Source organism: Dysidea avara, chromosome 1 (genome assembly GCF_963678975.1).
Source record: "Dysidea avara chromosome 1, odDysAvar1.4, whole genome shotgun sequence".
NCBI lineage: Eukaryota > Metazoa > Porifera > Demospongiae > Dictyoceratida > Dysideidae > Dysidea > Dysidea avara.
The window spans coordinates 2,791,027-2,804,354 of record NC_089272.1 but is presented as its reverse complement, the minus strand read 5'-3'; the positions used below and the strand labels follow the sequence as shown (position 1 = coordinate 2,804,354).

The 13,328-nt window shown below is 37.9% G+C and overlaps 1 protein-coding gene and 6 non-coding genes across 7 annotated transcripts in view; 6 read left to right on the top strand and 1 right to left on the bottom strand.

The window, feature by feature from the left end:
* Positions 1–2,703: 2,703 nt before the first annotated feature.
* Positions 2,704–13,328, bottom strand: part of LOC136252938 (Golgi pH regulator-like) — a 25,840-nt gene continuing 15,215 nt past the window's right edge. Inside the window, exons 8-19 of the mRNA XM_066045520.1 lie at positions 12,212–12,235; positions 11,662–11,762; positions 11,069–11,157; positions 7,971–8,063; positions 7,873–7,912; positions 7,479–7,508; positions 7,398–7,423; positions 6,811–6,900; positions 6,057–6,122; positions 5,862–5,920; positions 5,208–5,280; positions 2,704–2,827 (exon numbers count right to left, since the gene is read on the bottom strand). Coding sequence (XP_065901592.1) covers positions 2,750–2,827; positions 5,208–5,280; positions 5,862–5,920; positions 6,057–6,122; positions 6,811–6,900; positions 7,398–7,423; positions 7,479–7,508; positions 7,873–7,912; positions 7,971–8,063; positions 11,069–11,157; positions 11,662–11,762; positions 12,212–12,235 — 769 coding nt within the window. The 3' untranslated portion in view covers positions 2,704–2,749. The remainder of the gene's footprint in view (positions 2,828–5,207; positions 5,281–5,861; positions 5,921–6,056; positions 6,123–6,810; positions 6,901–7,397; positions 7,424–7,478; positions 7,509–7,872; positions 7,913–7,970; positions 8,064–11,068; positions 11,158–11,661; positions 11,763–12,211; positions 12,236–13,328) is intronic.
* On the top strand, positions 8,561–8,633 carry Trnak-cuu (transfer RNA lysine (anticodon CUU)). The gene has a single exon. It is a non-coding gene; the product is annotated as a tRNA-Lys (tRNA).
* Trnak-cuu (transfer RNA lysine (anticodon CUU)) lies at positions 8,721–8,793 on the top strand. The gene has a single exon. It is a non-coding gene; the product is annotated as a tRNA-Lys (tRNA).
* Trnak-cuu (transfer RNA lysine (anticodon CUU)) lies at positions 8,877–8,949 on the top strand. The gene has a single exon. It is a non-coding gene; the product is annotated as a tRNA-Lys (tRNA).
* Trnak-cuu (transfer RNA lysine (anticodon CUU)) lies at positions 9,190–9,262 on the top strand. Its single transcript has one exon. It is a non-coding gene; the product is annotated as a tRNA-Lys (tRNA).
* Positions 9,347–9,419, top strand: Trnak-cuu (transfer RNA lysine (anticodon CUU)). Its single transcript has one exon. It is a non-coding gene; the product is annotated as a tRNA-Lys (tRNA).
* On the top strand, positions 9,582–9,654 carry Trnar-ccu (transfer RNA arginine (anticodon CCU)). Its single transcript has one exon. It is a non-coding gene; the product is annotated as a tRNA-Arg (tRNA).

Here is a 13,328-nt window from a genome sequence, read left to right as displayed (position 1 = left end):
CGACACGAGCTAGAAATGGAATTCAACTTCTTTAGCAAAAATTACTGGTACTGTCTTTTCAGTATATGCATGTAAATATTATATTGTACACACTTTCACATGCATATAATGTTTCTGTGTTTTTCTCTCATGTTGTAGAATTACACATACACGTATATTTTGTATACACTTGTTTTGTATGTATTTGTACCTACGACAAACTTGACAACACTGTGTGTGTTATTACACATTGCAAATTGTTACCAATTCAGAAGTGACCAGTGCTGATGACTAAGATACCCTCTACCACTATAGTTTCTGACAATTGGCTCCTTTCTGCTAATTGTACAGTCTGTTTTGGTGGTATGTAGCTCATATTGCCACAGCTGGATTGCATGCATTGTCAGTCTGATATGAATGAAGCATAAGGAATTTGAAGGATCATAGAAATAAAATGTAGTGAAACAAGGGAGGTTGCCTACACCTGAAGATACACTAGTGGACATTTAATCCCTACTTCAAACTATACCTATGACTGAATTAGGGATTAAATGTCCACTAGTATATCTTCAGGTGTAGGTGACCTTCCTTGTTTCACTACAGTACTTTGATCCCTAATTGACCTAATTTTCCTTGTACCTGTTTGTTGAACCTTATTTGTAACATTATTATGACCACTAAACCCACACATACCACAATAGAAGAAACAATGGCACCAGGCTTGTCGTTTTAGTCTAAGTGAGTGCCACAACTATCAATTACTGAAATAGAAAAGTGATCATTACGCTTTTTTTTCCAGCTATGTTCAGCCCATCACACTGCGTTACAAATAAACAACACTACAAAAAAGACCTCTTGTAATCAATCTATTCACAATGGAAAGCTCAGACAATTCCCATTACAAACATATTGAAGCCATCACACAGCACTACTGTGAATCAACACCTTGTATTGTCAGCAAAGATATAAACGGGACACAAAGGAGGACACAGGAAAGTTCATGAAACATGTATTGTATGTACCGTGGTTGCCAGTCTGGCTGTAACGACATTAAACAGTGAAAAAAATCAAGCCCGTAGCCTTAACCGTTATCAAATTACACTTGTCTGAAAGCATCAGTCAGCCATACAGTCAGTCATTAGAAAATTCCACTGAAAAATTAAAAAAAAACTGTTGGGAAATGGTTATACCTAACCAAGGCACCATGAAGGTATTGTGAGGTTGCTTTCAGGATATTTTTGGCCACAAAAGCCCAAACCCATAATATACAGTACCATACTGTATGATAGCTTCAACAATGTATGGACTAGCAGACTACATTGCCAATGTGTGCTTTTTCTGTTACAACAGTTGATGGTGCCAAAGAAAAAGTCCCCCACCTCATTATATGCAACTGTTTCAAGTCACAACCATAACTTGGTTACTGATACAGTAAGCAGATTTATTTTCTGTGCTATCAGTGATCACTGAAGTTTTGATGGCACTATGGATAGTTGTATGAATGTACAGTAGGTAGCTAACAGAATTGTGGTGGAAATTTGTCAGTAAAAGTCTATACGTACGTACGTGTAGAAAAAGAAAGAAAACAAAATGAGTGCGCCTGTGTAGTTCTCCAGACACAGTTTCTGCATAATATGTATTTTTGTATTCTTACCCTGTATACGCAGAGGAGGTTGGAAGTGTAATAAGCGCTACGAGATTTTGTGTGTTAATTGCATTTTTAAGATTGTAAGGAGGGGTATACTGTAGCATTGAAGGAGGGCAGCAACTTTGAATGGTGGCTGTGATACTCATTTCTAACTAACCTTCTTGGTGGTGGCCCATTGTTGCTATCATTCGTCTGGAAACTTTCTTCATCTTTCTAGTTTCGTGTAATCTCCGACTAGGGCACGCACTACTACAGTCTTAGTGAAGTACACTGCATAGAATGACCTCTTGGGTGTTTATTCATACTGTTTTCTCAAATGGGACTCCTCTCTCTATCATTCTAGTTCGTCAAAAAAGACATTTACTGCATCCATGGCCTGACACGAGATCTTGTGTAATTTATACATAGCGCAAGTTTAAAAAACTAACCTATTCTGTGCGGTTTGTTGTGCCAATGCCATTTACTTGTCATATTTCATCAATCGGGAGGTATTTCAGCACTCAAGGAAGCCCAGTACACTTTTCAATACAAAACCATTGGGCTCATTGCAAGCTTTCAACCCCCTCTGCATTATACAGCAGTGGTAAGAAGCACTTCAGGGCATTATTGAATAAAAATGTATTTAACACAAATACAAAACACTGAATATGAAACAAACTCTATTGTTGTAGTCTTTCATAAATATGTAAAATGATAACAATAATAAATTTTAGCAGTTATGTGAAAGTTTAAAGTGTGAATGCAATTTCTCTAGACAGTTATAAATGGAAGTAGAAATTGTGTACATCATACACTGTATCATTTGCACAGGGGAAAGTGTTTAATTGTCAACAAACACATCAATAGTCTGTTCTCAAAGTCATGGCTTGACCCCATCAATAGTTATTCTATCACCAGTAGAGGTACAAAACCATTACAATACAGGTTGTTTGTACTGGAAGGTACACAGACACAGACACACACACCCCATGCAAACATTTAGTGCATCATAGAGCCGATATGTCATCGTAATTCAAAACTTTCTCCTATAGACTAAACATACATACATGTATACTAGTAGCTTATACCGGAGAACATTGTTGATTCGTTAATATATTACAAAGATACAAATGACATGTGTTGCTATGAAGTTGCTAAGTGTTTTTCTGGTGACTGTTTATGAGCTAGGTAGAGAAATCCAATGCTGGATAGAGCGCTGATCTGTAGAATGGTATATTGTGCGTGAATACAATCTCTTATGCACATTTACAGAATGTGATGTCACAACTGGCAAAATGGCCTTGTTAGTATGGGGACTTCATTATACAGCAATCAAGATGAAATTCTGTTTATAGCTTTCACGACATGGAACTATTGGACAATGAAGGTAAGAGGCCAGCGAAATGTGTTGTGGCAATGCCTCACCTTTGCCCTTGTTATCATAGCAAAATGCTAAATACCTTGTTGTTCAAAGTCTCCATACTATCACCGCCATTTTTTATATTGTGACGTACATACTGTAATTGCAGATAAGGCTAATTCTTAACATTGCTATCAGACATAAAAGTTAATACACTTCTTATATATGTTATAATATAAAAACAGGAGCACATCAAATCCTTCTCAACAACTATGTATGCTACTAGCATTACAGGCTAAATCCAAACATGGTGTTTTATGTTAGTTACATATAACATCATTCTTACAAGTAAATGAGAATGGGCCACTACTCCACGAAGGTAGTGATCAATAGTAAGGCTGTCAAGTTGAAGGGAAAGCTTGCATCCAACTAATTTGGTGTCACTAGCAAACGTAGAAAGACTGCTATAGTGCATCTATCATGTTTTCTTGTGCAAATGATTTAGGGGGCTGCCCTTCATTTTCGTTCACGTAAGTACAAGACACACCCCTTTCTCTTCGAAGGAAATTAATATTTCTGGTAGCCTACATCGAAGCCAGATACACTGTTATTATGCCAATATAGCCTATTGTAAAAGGCATTCATAATGTCATCAGGAACCTGCTTCACCAGTTTTTAAACCAGGCGTGCACCCACAGCCGGCCAAAGGCCGGCTGTGGGCACGCGCCTGGTTTACTGAAATTGTTTTCGTAAAAAGCGTGTGTGTGTACCTATCTACCTATCTATGTTTGTCTGTACGCACCCACGTGAGCAAAATCGTTAAATAATGGTAAAAGCAGCTTTTACGTAAGGAATAAAAGCAAAATAAAGTCTGTATTAAACTTCTACACAGGTGGACTTTGCTCTGAGGTGGTTTCTTTTCGGCGGACTGAAATACGGGTGTGGCGACTTTCCTCAGACTACCTTCCCCTTGAGGTTTTCATGCGTTTAACAACTGAAAAACAACGGTGCAGGCCTCGTACACTACCAGGAATAGCCTATCGCTTCGAGTTGAAAGAGGGCATATCCCTTACATACGCGAACGAAAATGAAGAGTAGCTTTGAGGCTTTGTCAAGAGAATTTGCGGGAAAAAACACGATAGTCAAACTAAAAAACAGTTTAGAAGATAGTTCTGTGCGTAACATGTTGATAAAAGTGGTTCGTTTAACAAGCGCTTCCTTAGCAGTGTATAGCAACGTAATTGAACGAATTACGTAAATTTCATGAATTACACAATACAAGAATTAGCTAATAATATTATTGCACAACCCAAAACTACCCTATTGTAAAATAGTAATACATACTTGGTTAATTCATAGTAGCATATACTATCTATGGTTAATTCCAGATGAGTTAGCTAGCTGCATGGCGCCTGGTTTTTAGAAGTAGCACAACATCAACTTGTTTAAGCTGGCACGAATAAACCGCCTCAAAGTGAAACCTTACCTACCAGAAATGTTTAAACTGGCTGTGTTTAGCCTTTATTTCTCACATATAGGCTGCTTTTAGCATAAGCTCTTTGCTCATGGTGCGGGAAGACAAAAAATATATACAAGCATACAAACACACACACACACACGTTTTTGGGAAAACAATTTCAATAAGCCAGGCGGGTGCCCACAGCCGGCTGTGGATGTGCGCCTGGTTTAAAAACAAACAAACAAACAAACAAACAAACAAACAAAAAAACACTTGCAGAAGGCTGAATGTTGAATTCAATAAAATAGCCAAAAGCCTGATTTCGGTCTGCTAGCTGAATTAGTGAAACAAAGACTTAAGAATGATGTTAGCTATTAAAACATACGTAGTTAGTGTCAATATTCCTATTTTGACGTTGAACAGATGGTGGTGACATGATATCCTACATAGCTATGTTGTAATAGCTTTATACCATAATTTTCTTGTTTCACTGCTTTTTATTGCTGGAACTGTACTTCATTTTTAAAATTAAAATTTGTTAACTGTACTAGTGTATGTATGTATACAAGATGCGTGACTTGGTATAACATGCTATGTGGGTGCAATATCTGATGAGAATATGTATGTTATACTGTACATACAGGTAGAGACAATATGTATGCGTCTGTATCTGCACTGCAGTACAACACATGTCACCTACTTACTATTCCAACACACAGACCCTGGTTGTCAACGCATGTTTTTCATACAATTTATTACAAACACAAACATGTGATACTTACCAAGAAAATGACATCAAACCATCTATGGTAGAAACTGAACTCCAATTCGCCGAGTACTTCAGTAATGATCTTTCTACGATAGATAATGCGATCATGTGATAAATTCAGTGATAATGTGATACGTATGTTGATGAATTTCATGAAAAAAATTGTGTTGGTTGGTCAATGTTATTTGTGATAAGTGGGTTCAACCATACAGAAAGGAGTACGGTTGAACCCAGGTTTGCAATGTAAAGTGGGTTGCAATTTTTCGTGGAAACATACGTAAAGTGATTAGCTAGACAATCATCATTCATCGAATAGTGCTGATGATTGCTTGTACACAGAGACTGGGTTGTGAGTGGGTTAGCTAACCCTGGGTGAAGTCACTTTGGGTGTAGCAGTGTATGTAAGCATGTACAGTATTTACACAAACGGTATCTCTGCAATTTGTTAGCATGGTATAGTTAGAGAAACTACACAAGTATTGTACATGAGCACATTTCACATATCACCAGTACTCTTACACACTAGGACACACATACAGAGTGAGACAACACACACACACACACACATACACACACACACACACACACACACACACACACACACACACACACACACACACACACACACACACACAACACATGCCTTCAAGTACACACGATACCATACCTGTAGTCTTCAGGGACGTTCATTCTCATCAATAACACTGACGACACAAAATACATCCCCTGAGGCAGTCAAAAACAGACAACCAATATATTAGCTATGAATAACACATTATACATATATGTACACATGTTTGTAGTATATAATGTTAGTACTGAAACTGTGCGGTAATGGACAGACACACTGACAGACACTCACCATTATTTCAGCCATCCATAACACTAACATATTGGAGGACTTTGTACTTGAGATGGCATAGAAGAACTGAATAAAAGAATGTACATATATAAAGTATATATGTACAATCAACAAAACACTCAAAGATTTATTGTATGAGATAAGTGGCACAGCAAAACCTCAGAGGGACCAAAAGTAATGTGGTTGTCTTATTAACCTTAGTTATGTTTGGAACCTACTTGACGTGGTCACTATAATGAGGTGGTCTTATTAATGAGGTCATGAAGTACACCTTAGCTATGTTTGGGACCTACTTGACATGGTCACTATAATGAGGTGGTCTTATTAATGAGGTCATGAAGTACACCTTAGCTATGTTTGGGACCTACTTGACATGGTCACTATAATGAGGTGGTCTTATTAATGAGGTCATGAAGTACACCTTAGCTATGTTTGGGACCTACTTGACATGGTCACTATAATGAGGTGGTCTTATTAATGAGGTCATGAAATACAACCTTAGTTATGTTTGGAACCTACTTGACATGGTCACTATAATGAGGTGGTTTTATTAATGAGATCATGAGGTACACCTTAGTTATGTTTGGGACCTACTTGACGTGGTCACTATAATGAGGTGGTCTTATTAATGAGGTCATGAAGTACACCTTAGCTATGTTTGGGACCTACTTGACATGATCACTATAATGAGGTGAGTGAATTATAATCTCCAACAATTGTAAATGCATACAACACTATATGGTTATGGGCTTACTTTAGTTAGTGTAATCAGTAAACCTCTTATTGACGTGATGACAATTATTCCAACCAATAGAAATGAAACATGTTGTGACCAAAAGTTCACCTGATCATACAATGACATCATTTTAAATGCATATACACAATAAAACTAATTCAATGTAATTACTTATCCCTGGCAACTGCTTTCTATATGTGACTGACAAAGGGGTAAAACTACAGCACTTTAGCTTCTACGTATTTCAGAAATCATAATCTTCAGCAGCAGTAGTAGCAGTAGCAGCAAGCTTACAGTTTGAAAACTTCACAAGCAACAATGCTCATCCAGCCAGTAACAACTAGCACATCACTACGGTTATATTACAGCACCCTGCAGCTGGCTATTAAATGGACCCAGTGTATAGTGTATCCTAGGATGAAACTTTGTGCATAATAGAGCCAATGCATGCATTTGAGTCTGGATTTAATATGGATGCTAAACATGGCATTGCATACAGAAGTACAGAAGTCAAAAAAGCTTTTGATTCTACGACCAATTTAAACAGATTCTACCACCAAACAAACACACAGTACACACAGAGTATATACTGTAGACTCACGTACATCAACGTTGATGCCAAGGTATTTCACTACATAAAGAAGGGAGACATGAGGGTGGGCAATAAATGGTACACTATACCTCACCTATAATGTCCAACGTTCTGGTGACTGGATCTGTAACAAGACACATGCTATTTGACATTATGTTGTACATCACACACACATGTACATACAGGCACTAAATGTACTCTGGCACACAAAGTCCTACTCTGGAGCAAATCCTCCTGGGGCAGGACTAGCAGGAGCATGTCTAATGGGTGAGAAGTAGGGCAACTAGAAAACCCACTAGCTAAGTAGTAAGTACAGCGTATGACCATATAGTCAAGCATACTGTATGTGTTTCAAGGTTGTTAGGTACTTAATTGTGCGTGAATGCACCAAACACACATTCACACCTTTGTTTACTAGACACTCACACAGACAGAGAGATAATGATCAAACACATAGACATACAACAGAGATGTACAGACAGACATACCAACTTTCCCTACTCTATCAAATATGATGTTGATGGTACACTAGAGTGGAGCAAGGATCACATGATCACAAACCATTATTACCATGGTTACTACTCACAATGAAGATCTTGTACACACAGTAGACAGAGAAGAAGTGTCCAACAAAGTCATAATATCTTCCCTTTAGTGTCTTGGAGTAGGCAATGCGCTCCTACACGATAAATAAAATTATGTCCGACAAATCAACAAAAAAATTTGAGAGAGGCAATATAGTGTCTCTATCAAGACCTGTCTGCAATATGGTTGGCCATTGGCACATAATACATAACAGTGGGCAATTTGGATACACAATATTTTTAAAAGCTCATTTTAACAGATCATAATGAAAGCAGACCATTTTTAATTTGGTTGGTTGTTGTGGCTATATATTAGGTCAGAAAATGACTGTTACAGATGACAGGCTGTTATTTTGAGCTCCGGGATACACATGAACACACTACACTATTACTATGGCAACAGTCAATAATTATATCATCAACAGGTACCTGGCTAGCTCATTCAGTAGAGCATGATACTCTTAATCTCAGGGTCGTGGGTTCTAGCCCCACGTTGGGTGGCTTGTTGCCTTTTTTTTCTATTTGTTGCTTTAGTAATCCAACAGTCAGACACACTACAACTATGACAACAGTCAGTGCAATATCAACAGGTGCCTGGCTAGCTCAGTCGGTAGAGCATGAGACTCTTAATCTCAGGGTCGTGGGTTCAAGCCCCACGTTGGGCGACTTGTTAATTTTTTTTCTTCTTTTTGTTGCTGTAGTAAACCAACAGTCAGGCAATTATGACAACAGTCACTGCATCATCAACAGATGCCTGGCTAGCTCAGTCGGTAGAGCATGAGACTCTTAATCTCAGGGTTGTCGGTTCAAGCCCCACGTTGGGCAATTTGTTACATGTTTTCTTTTTGTTGCTGTAGTAAGCCGACAGTCAGACAACTATGACAACAGTCACTGCATCATCAACAGATGCCCGGCTAGCTCAGTCGGTAGAGTATGAGACTCTTAATCTCAGGGTCGTGGGTTCAAGCCCCACGTTGGGCGACTTGTTCCAATTTTTTCTTTTTGTTGCTGTAGTAAGCCGACAGTCAGACAACTATGACAACAGTCACTGCATCATCAACAGATGCCTGGCTAGCTCAGTCGGTAGAGCATGAGACTCTAATCTCAGGGTCGTGGGTTCAAGCCCCACGTTGGGCGACTTGTTCCAATTTTTTCTTTTTGTTGCTGTAGTAAGCCGACAGTCAGACAACTATGACAACAGTCACTGCATCATCAACAGATGCCTGGCTAGCTCAGTCGGTAGAGCATGAGACTCTTAATCTCAGGGTCGTGGGTTCAAGCCCCACGTTGGGCGACTTGTTCCAATTTTTTCTTTTTGTTGCTGTAGTAAGCCGACAGTCAGACAACTATGACAACAGTCACTGCATCATCAACAGATGCCTGGCTAGCTCAGTCGGTAGAGCATGAGACTCTTAATCTCAGGGTCGTCGGTTCAAGCCCCGTGTTGGGCAACTTGTTAACTTTTTTATTGCTTTAATTGCTTTAATAAGCAAGCTGTCAGACACACTGCATCACAACAACAATCAATACACCAACAACAGGTGCTGTGCTTTAGTAAACAAGCAGAAAGACACACTACAACTATAGCAACAGTCAATACATTATCAACAGGTGCCCGGCTAGCTCAGTCAGTAGAGCATGACACTCCTAATCTCAGGGTCGTGGGTTCGAGCCCCATGTTGGGCGACTTTTTAAAAAAAGAGAATATAATTATGTAATAAAAAATAATAATTAAAATGAAGTGATGATGGTAGCTACGAGGGAAAATCCCTACTTGTAGCAATCTGGAAAATTCCAAAATTGACATAACTTTTATTGCTGGAACCCTTAACTTAATTTCTACAATACACTTTTTAATTAACTTTCGTTAGAGTATATACATGTGTTTGTGACTGCTGTATTAGAGTATCTTGATTTCATTACAGTATAGATTAAGCTAAGAATACCTTGTTTTCTACACAGCTAGATTGGTGAGGGGCATGGCCTCAGCACTGAGGTGTGGTGGCGTGCTATGATGGTCTAAGGAGGCATGCTGGATTGCAATCATTTCATAAGCCCATCTTAGCTGCTACCCGATACCACCAAGGATACTACAGTGTGCTAAGCACCTCAAATAATTTTATGGTGCCTAATTAATACACTCCTTTGGATATGAAAATTATCAACTTGATATGGTTTCCTGGCAAGACAATCATTCAACTGAGGATAAAAGGAACACAAAGCACAGAAGGTAGACATTCATTGGAACTACAAAAGGCACATCCCACCAGTTAGTAGAGGTGCACCGATATGGAAATTTTCCAACATACCAATCTATTGGCTCCCGATTCCGATACCGATATCTGAAAATAAAAGGTTTTCAGTATGGACACTACAATAAATGTTTAACACGTGGCAAAAAGCTTAAAAGGTGGTCACTAAAACCTATGTAAAGGAAAAACACACAAAAAAGAATCATAGTGATAAAAAAGTGTGGAAAAAACGTCACCAACTTGGGAATTGAACCCTGGCCATAATGAAAACCTTTGCAATGAGACTTGTGCTTTAACCATTGTGCTATCAAGTCAACCATAGCATTCTTTGGACAATTAAAGTACTAATCTGTAATATCTGCTGATATCTGCTAAAATGTCAACTTTTCACTGATACCAATATCGATATTGGTGCACCTCTACCAGTTAGTTTTGTTGTTGTGGCATAAAATGGTGGCTGTGCACTGCTTTGCTTGGCCTCTAGCTTTGCGACTGTGGTCAATGAGGCAGGCAGTGAGGTGGGCAGACCAAAACATGGGTTTTGATGATTTAAAAAAAAGTTTCTATGTATCCAATTGCCTGTAACTATGTTCTTGATTTTAACACCGTGTTTGATATTGAATGGAGTAAGAGACTATTCCATAATGGTTATTTTCATTGTGTATGATATTTCTATGACAGTTTTTAGACATGGCACATGTCACTCTAGGGGGGAGCCCTACTAAACAGCATGGTAGTAGCAGTACTACCAACACAATACTGCCATACTGTTTGATAAAAACTTTTACTTATTCTCCTTAAAATTGTTTATTGTACTTTTTGAAGAAGCTCACACTCACTACACATACCTTCACTCCATAAAGGTCGACAACTTCCAAGAATAATTGTCTGCTCAGCTCTTCTAACGCAGAAATCTCTTGTTGTAGAAGTGTCACTGCTGTATAGTAAGTTAAGGTAAACCAATTTATCAAGAAAGCTATTGTAGGGGAGTATATCGTGTTATAAGGAGTGATTGACATACGTAAATATGTTGAAACAGATTTTTTGTTTATTTAAATTTACGTGAAATCAGTTTATGATGTTGCACATGTACAAACCTTAACACAATGCTGTCTGTACATTTGTAGCAACTCAACTGTGTTTAGCACCAAATGTACATACATACCATATGTATAGGAAGTGTTTGACTGCCCTGGGAGACTTTTCGATGGCGAAATTGACAAAAAATTTTAACTAACTAGTAGGCTGTCAAAATTGAAGGTAGGACATTTGTGACACTATCAGATGTCATATTATTTTCCCAAAGCTTACTGTATGGACTATTGCAATTATTTGCATCTATTACACAGATTTCATGTACTCTTATAAATTATCCGATAGCCTGCCTATATGGACATACAGAATCTATTGGTGTTGTCATGGTGTGCACCAATAAGGATACTTTCACTGCCGGTGGATACAATTCCACTGAACATTCCCCAGACACGTCCCATTCCACTGGAGGTACGGTTAACACCGAGAGTGCTGCCAGAGTACTTCAGACTAGAATGGGATAAGGATGCCTGTTAAACAACAACATTGCCATAGCCAAATGTGTGTTAATATATGCACACTTTATGTATTTACTCAATAGAGTTGCAACAATACACTGTGTAGATGTATTGATATATTGCCTCTGGAGTATCACAATACAGTGATATATTGCGCGATACAAAGTGGAGTCTAAACAATGGTCCGTGTCATTTTTAAGGGAAATAAGTGAGCTATTTTTTCTTTGAGAAGCATTACATACTATTCAGTTTAACCACAATGTACAATAATTTGATTGTCAGCCATGTTAACAAGCCACAATATGTTGATATATCACGATATGCGACATATCGATACGGTTTGACTTTGTATCGATACAGCGATATTGTCTTAACGATATGATACGTGATATATTGATATATTGTTGCATCTCTATTACTAAACATACTGTACCAGCTAACCTTTGCTTCTCAGTAAACAATACCCTAGGGGAATACACATACACATTATCACACACGTGTACAGAGTTATACATTCTAAATGTGTGGTAGACATCACTGTAGAGTGGCTTTACATGCACATACAGTATGTAAAGCAAGCACAGCACAATACAATACTGTAGATAAAATAGCAACAAGACATGTTGACAATCAGGATACTGGACCCATTAGGGGTGGGCGATATCTTCAAAAACAAATATTGATATTATTTTGTCACAATATCTCAATAACTACTAATATTGCAATGTGTCTCTTGGATAACTCATAACTACTCCATATCAACTAACCTACCTTTTATTATTATTATTATTATGTATAGTTGGTCAAAAAGAAGACAGAGTCTTATAAAACCAATCTCAATTAAATCATACAAATGAAAAACGTTGATTATACAAAAAATGATCTAAATTAGTCTTAAAACTTAGTACATTGGGAGAAGTGGCAATTTCATAGGGTAAGGAATTCCAGTTATTGATTATTCTCTGTGAAAAGGCAAAGCGTCGTGTTGAAGTCTTATTAAATTTCTTATAAATCTTAAATCCATTAGATCTAGTACTGTAACTGGTGTTCATTGTAAAAAAATATTCTTTATCTACTAATACTGCTCCATTCAAAATTTTATATGTCATAATTAAGTCCATACGATTTCGACGGTAAGATAAACTAGGTAAATTAAGGCTTTGTAGTCTGTCAGAATAGGGTAAGTTTTGAAGGGTAGGTATCAACTTCGTGGCTCTTCTTTGAATATTTTCCAGCTCACGGATGTTTCCCAAATGATGAGGATTCCATATGGTAGAGGCATAGTCTAGAATTGGTCTTACAAGTGTGGTGTAAAGTAATCGTATTACAACAGGATCTCTGGAATTAAAGTTTCGTTTAATGGTGCCTAACACATTGTTGGCTTTGTGTATTATTTGATTAATGTGCGTCTTGAAATGTAAGTTTTCATCAAATGTGACACCCAAATCTTTCTCCTCTTGAACAGTACTAATAGGGTGTGCATCATTGTTTATGTAAAAGTAATACTGCCTGGATGTAGATTTTGGGCCAATACTCATATGCTTACACTTAGGGAAGT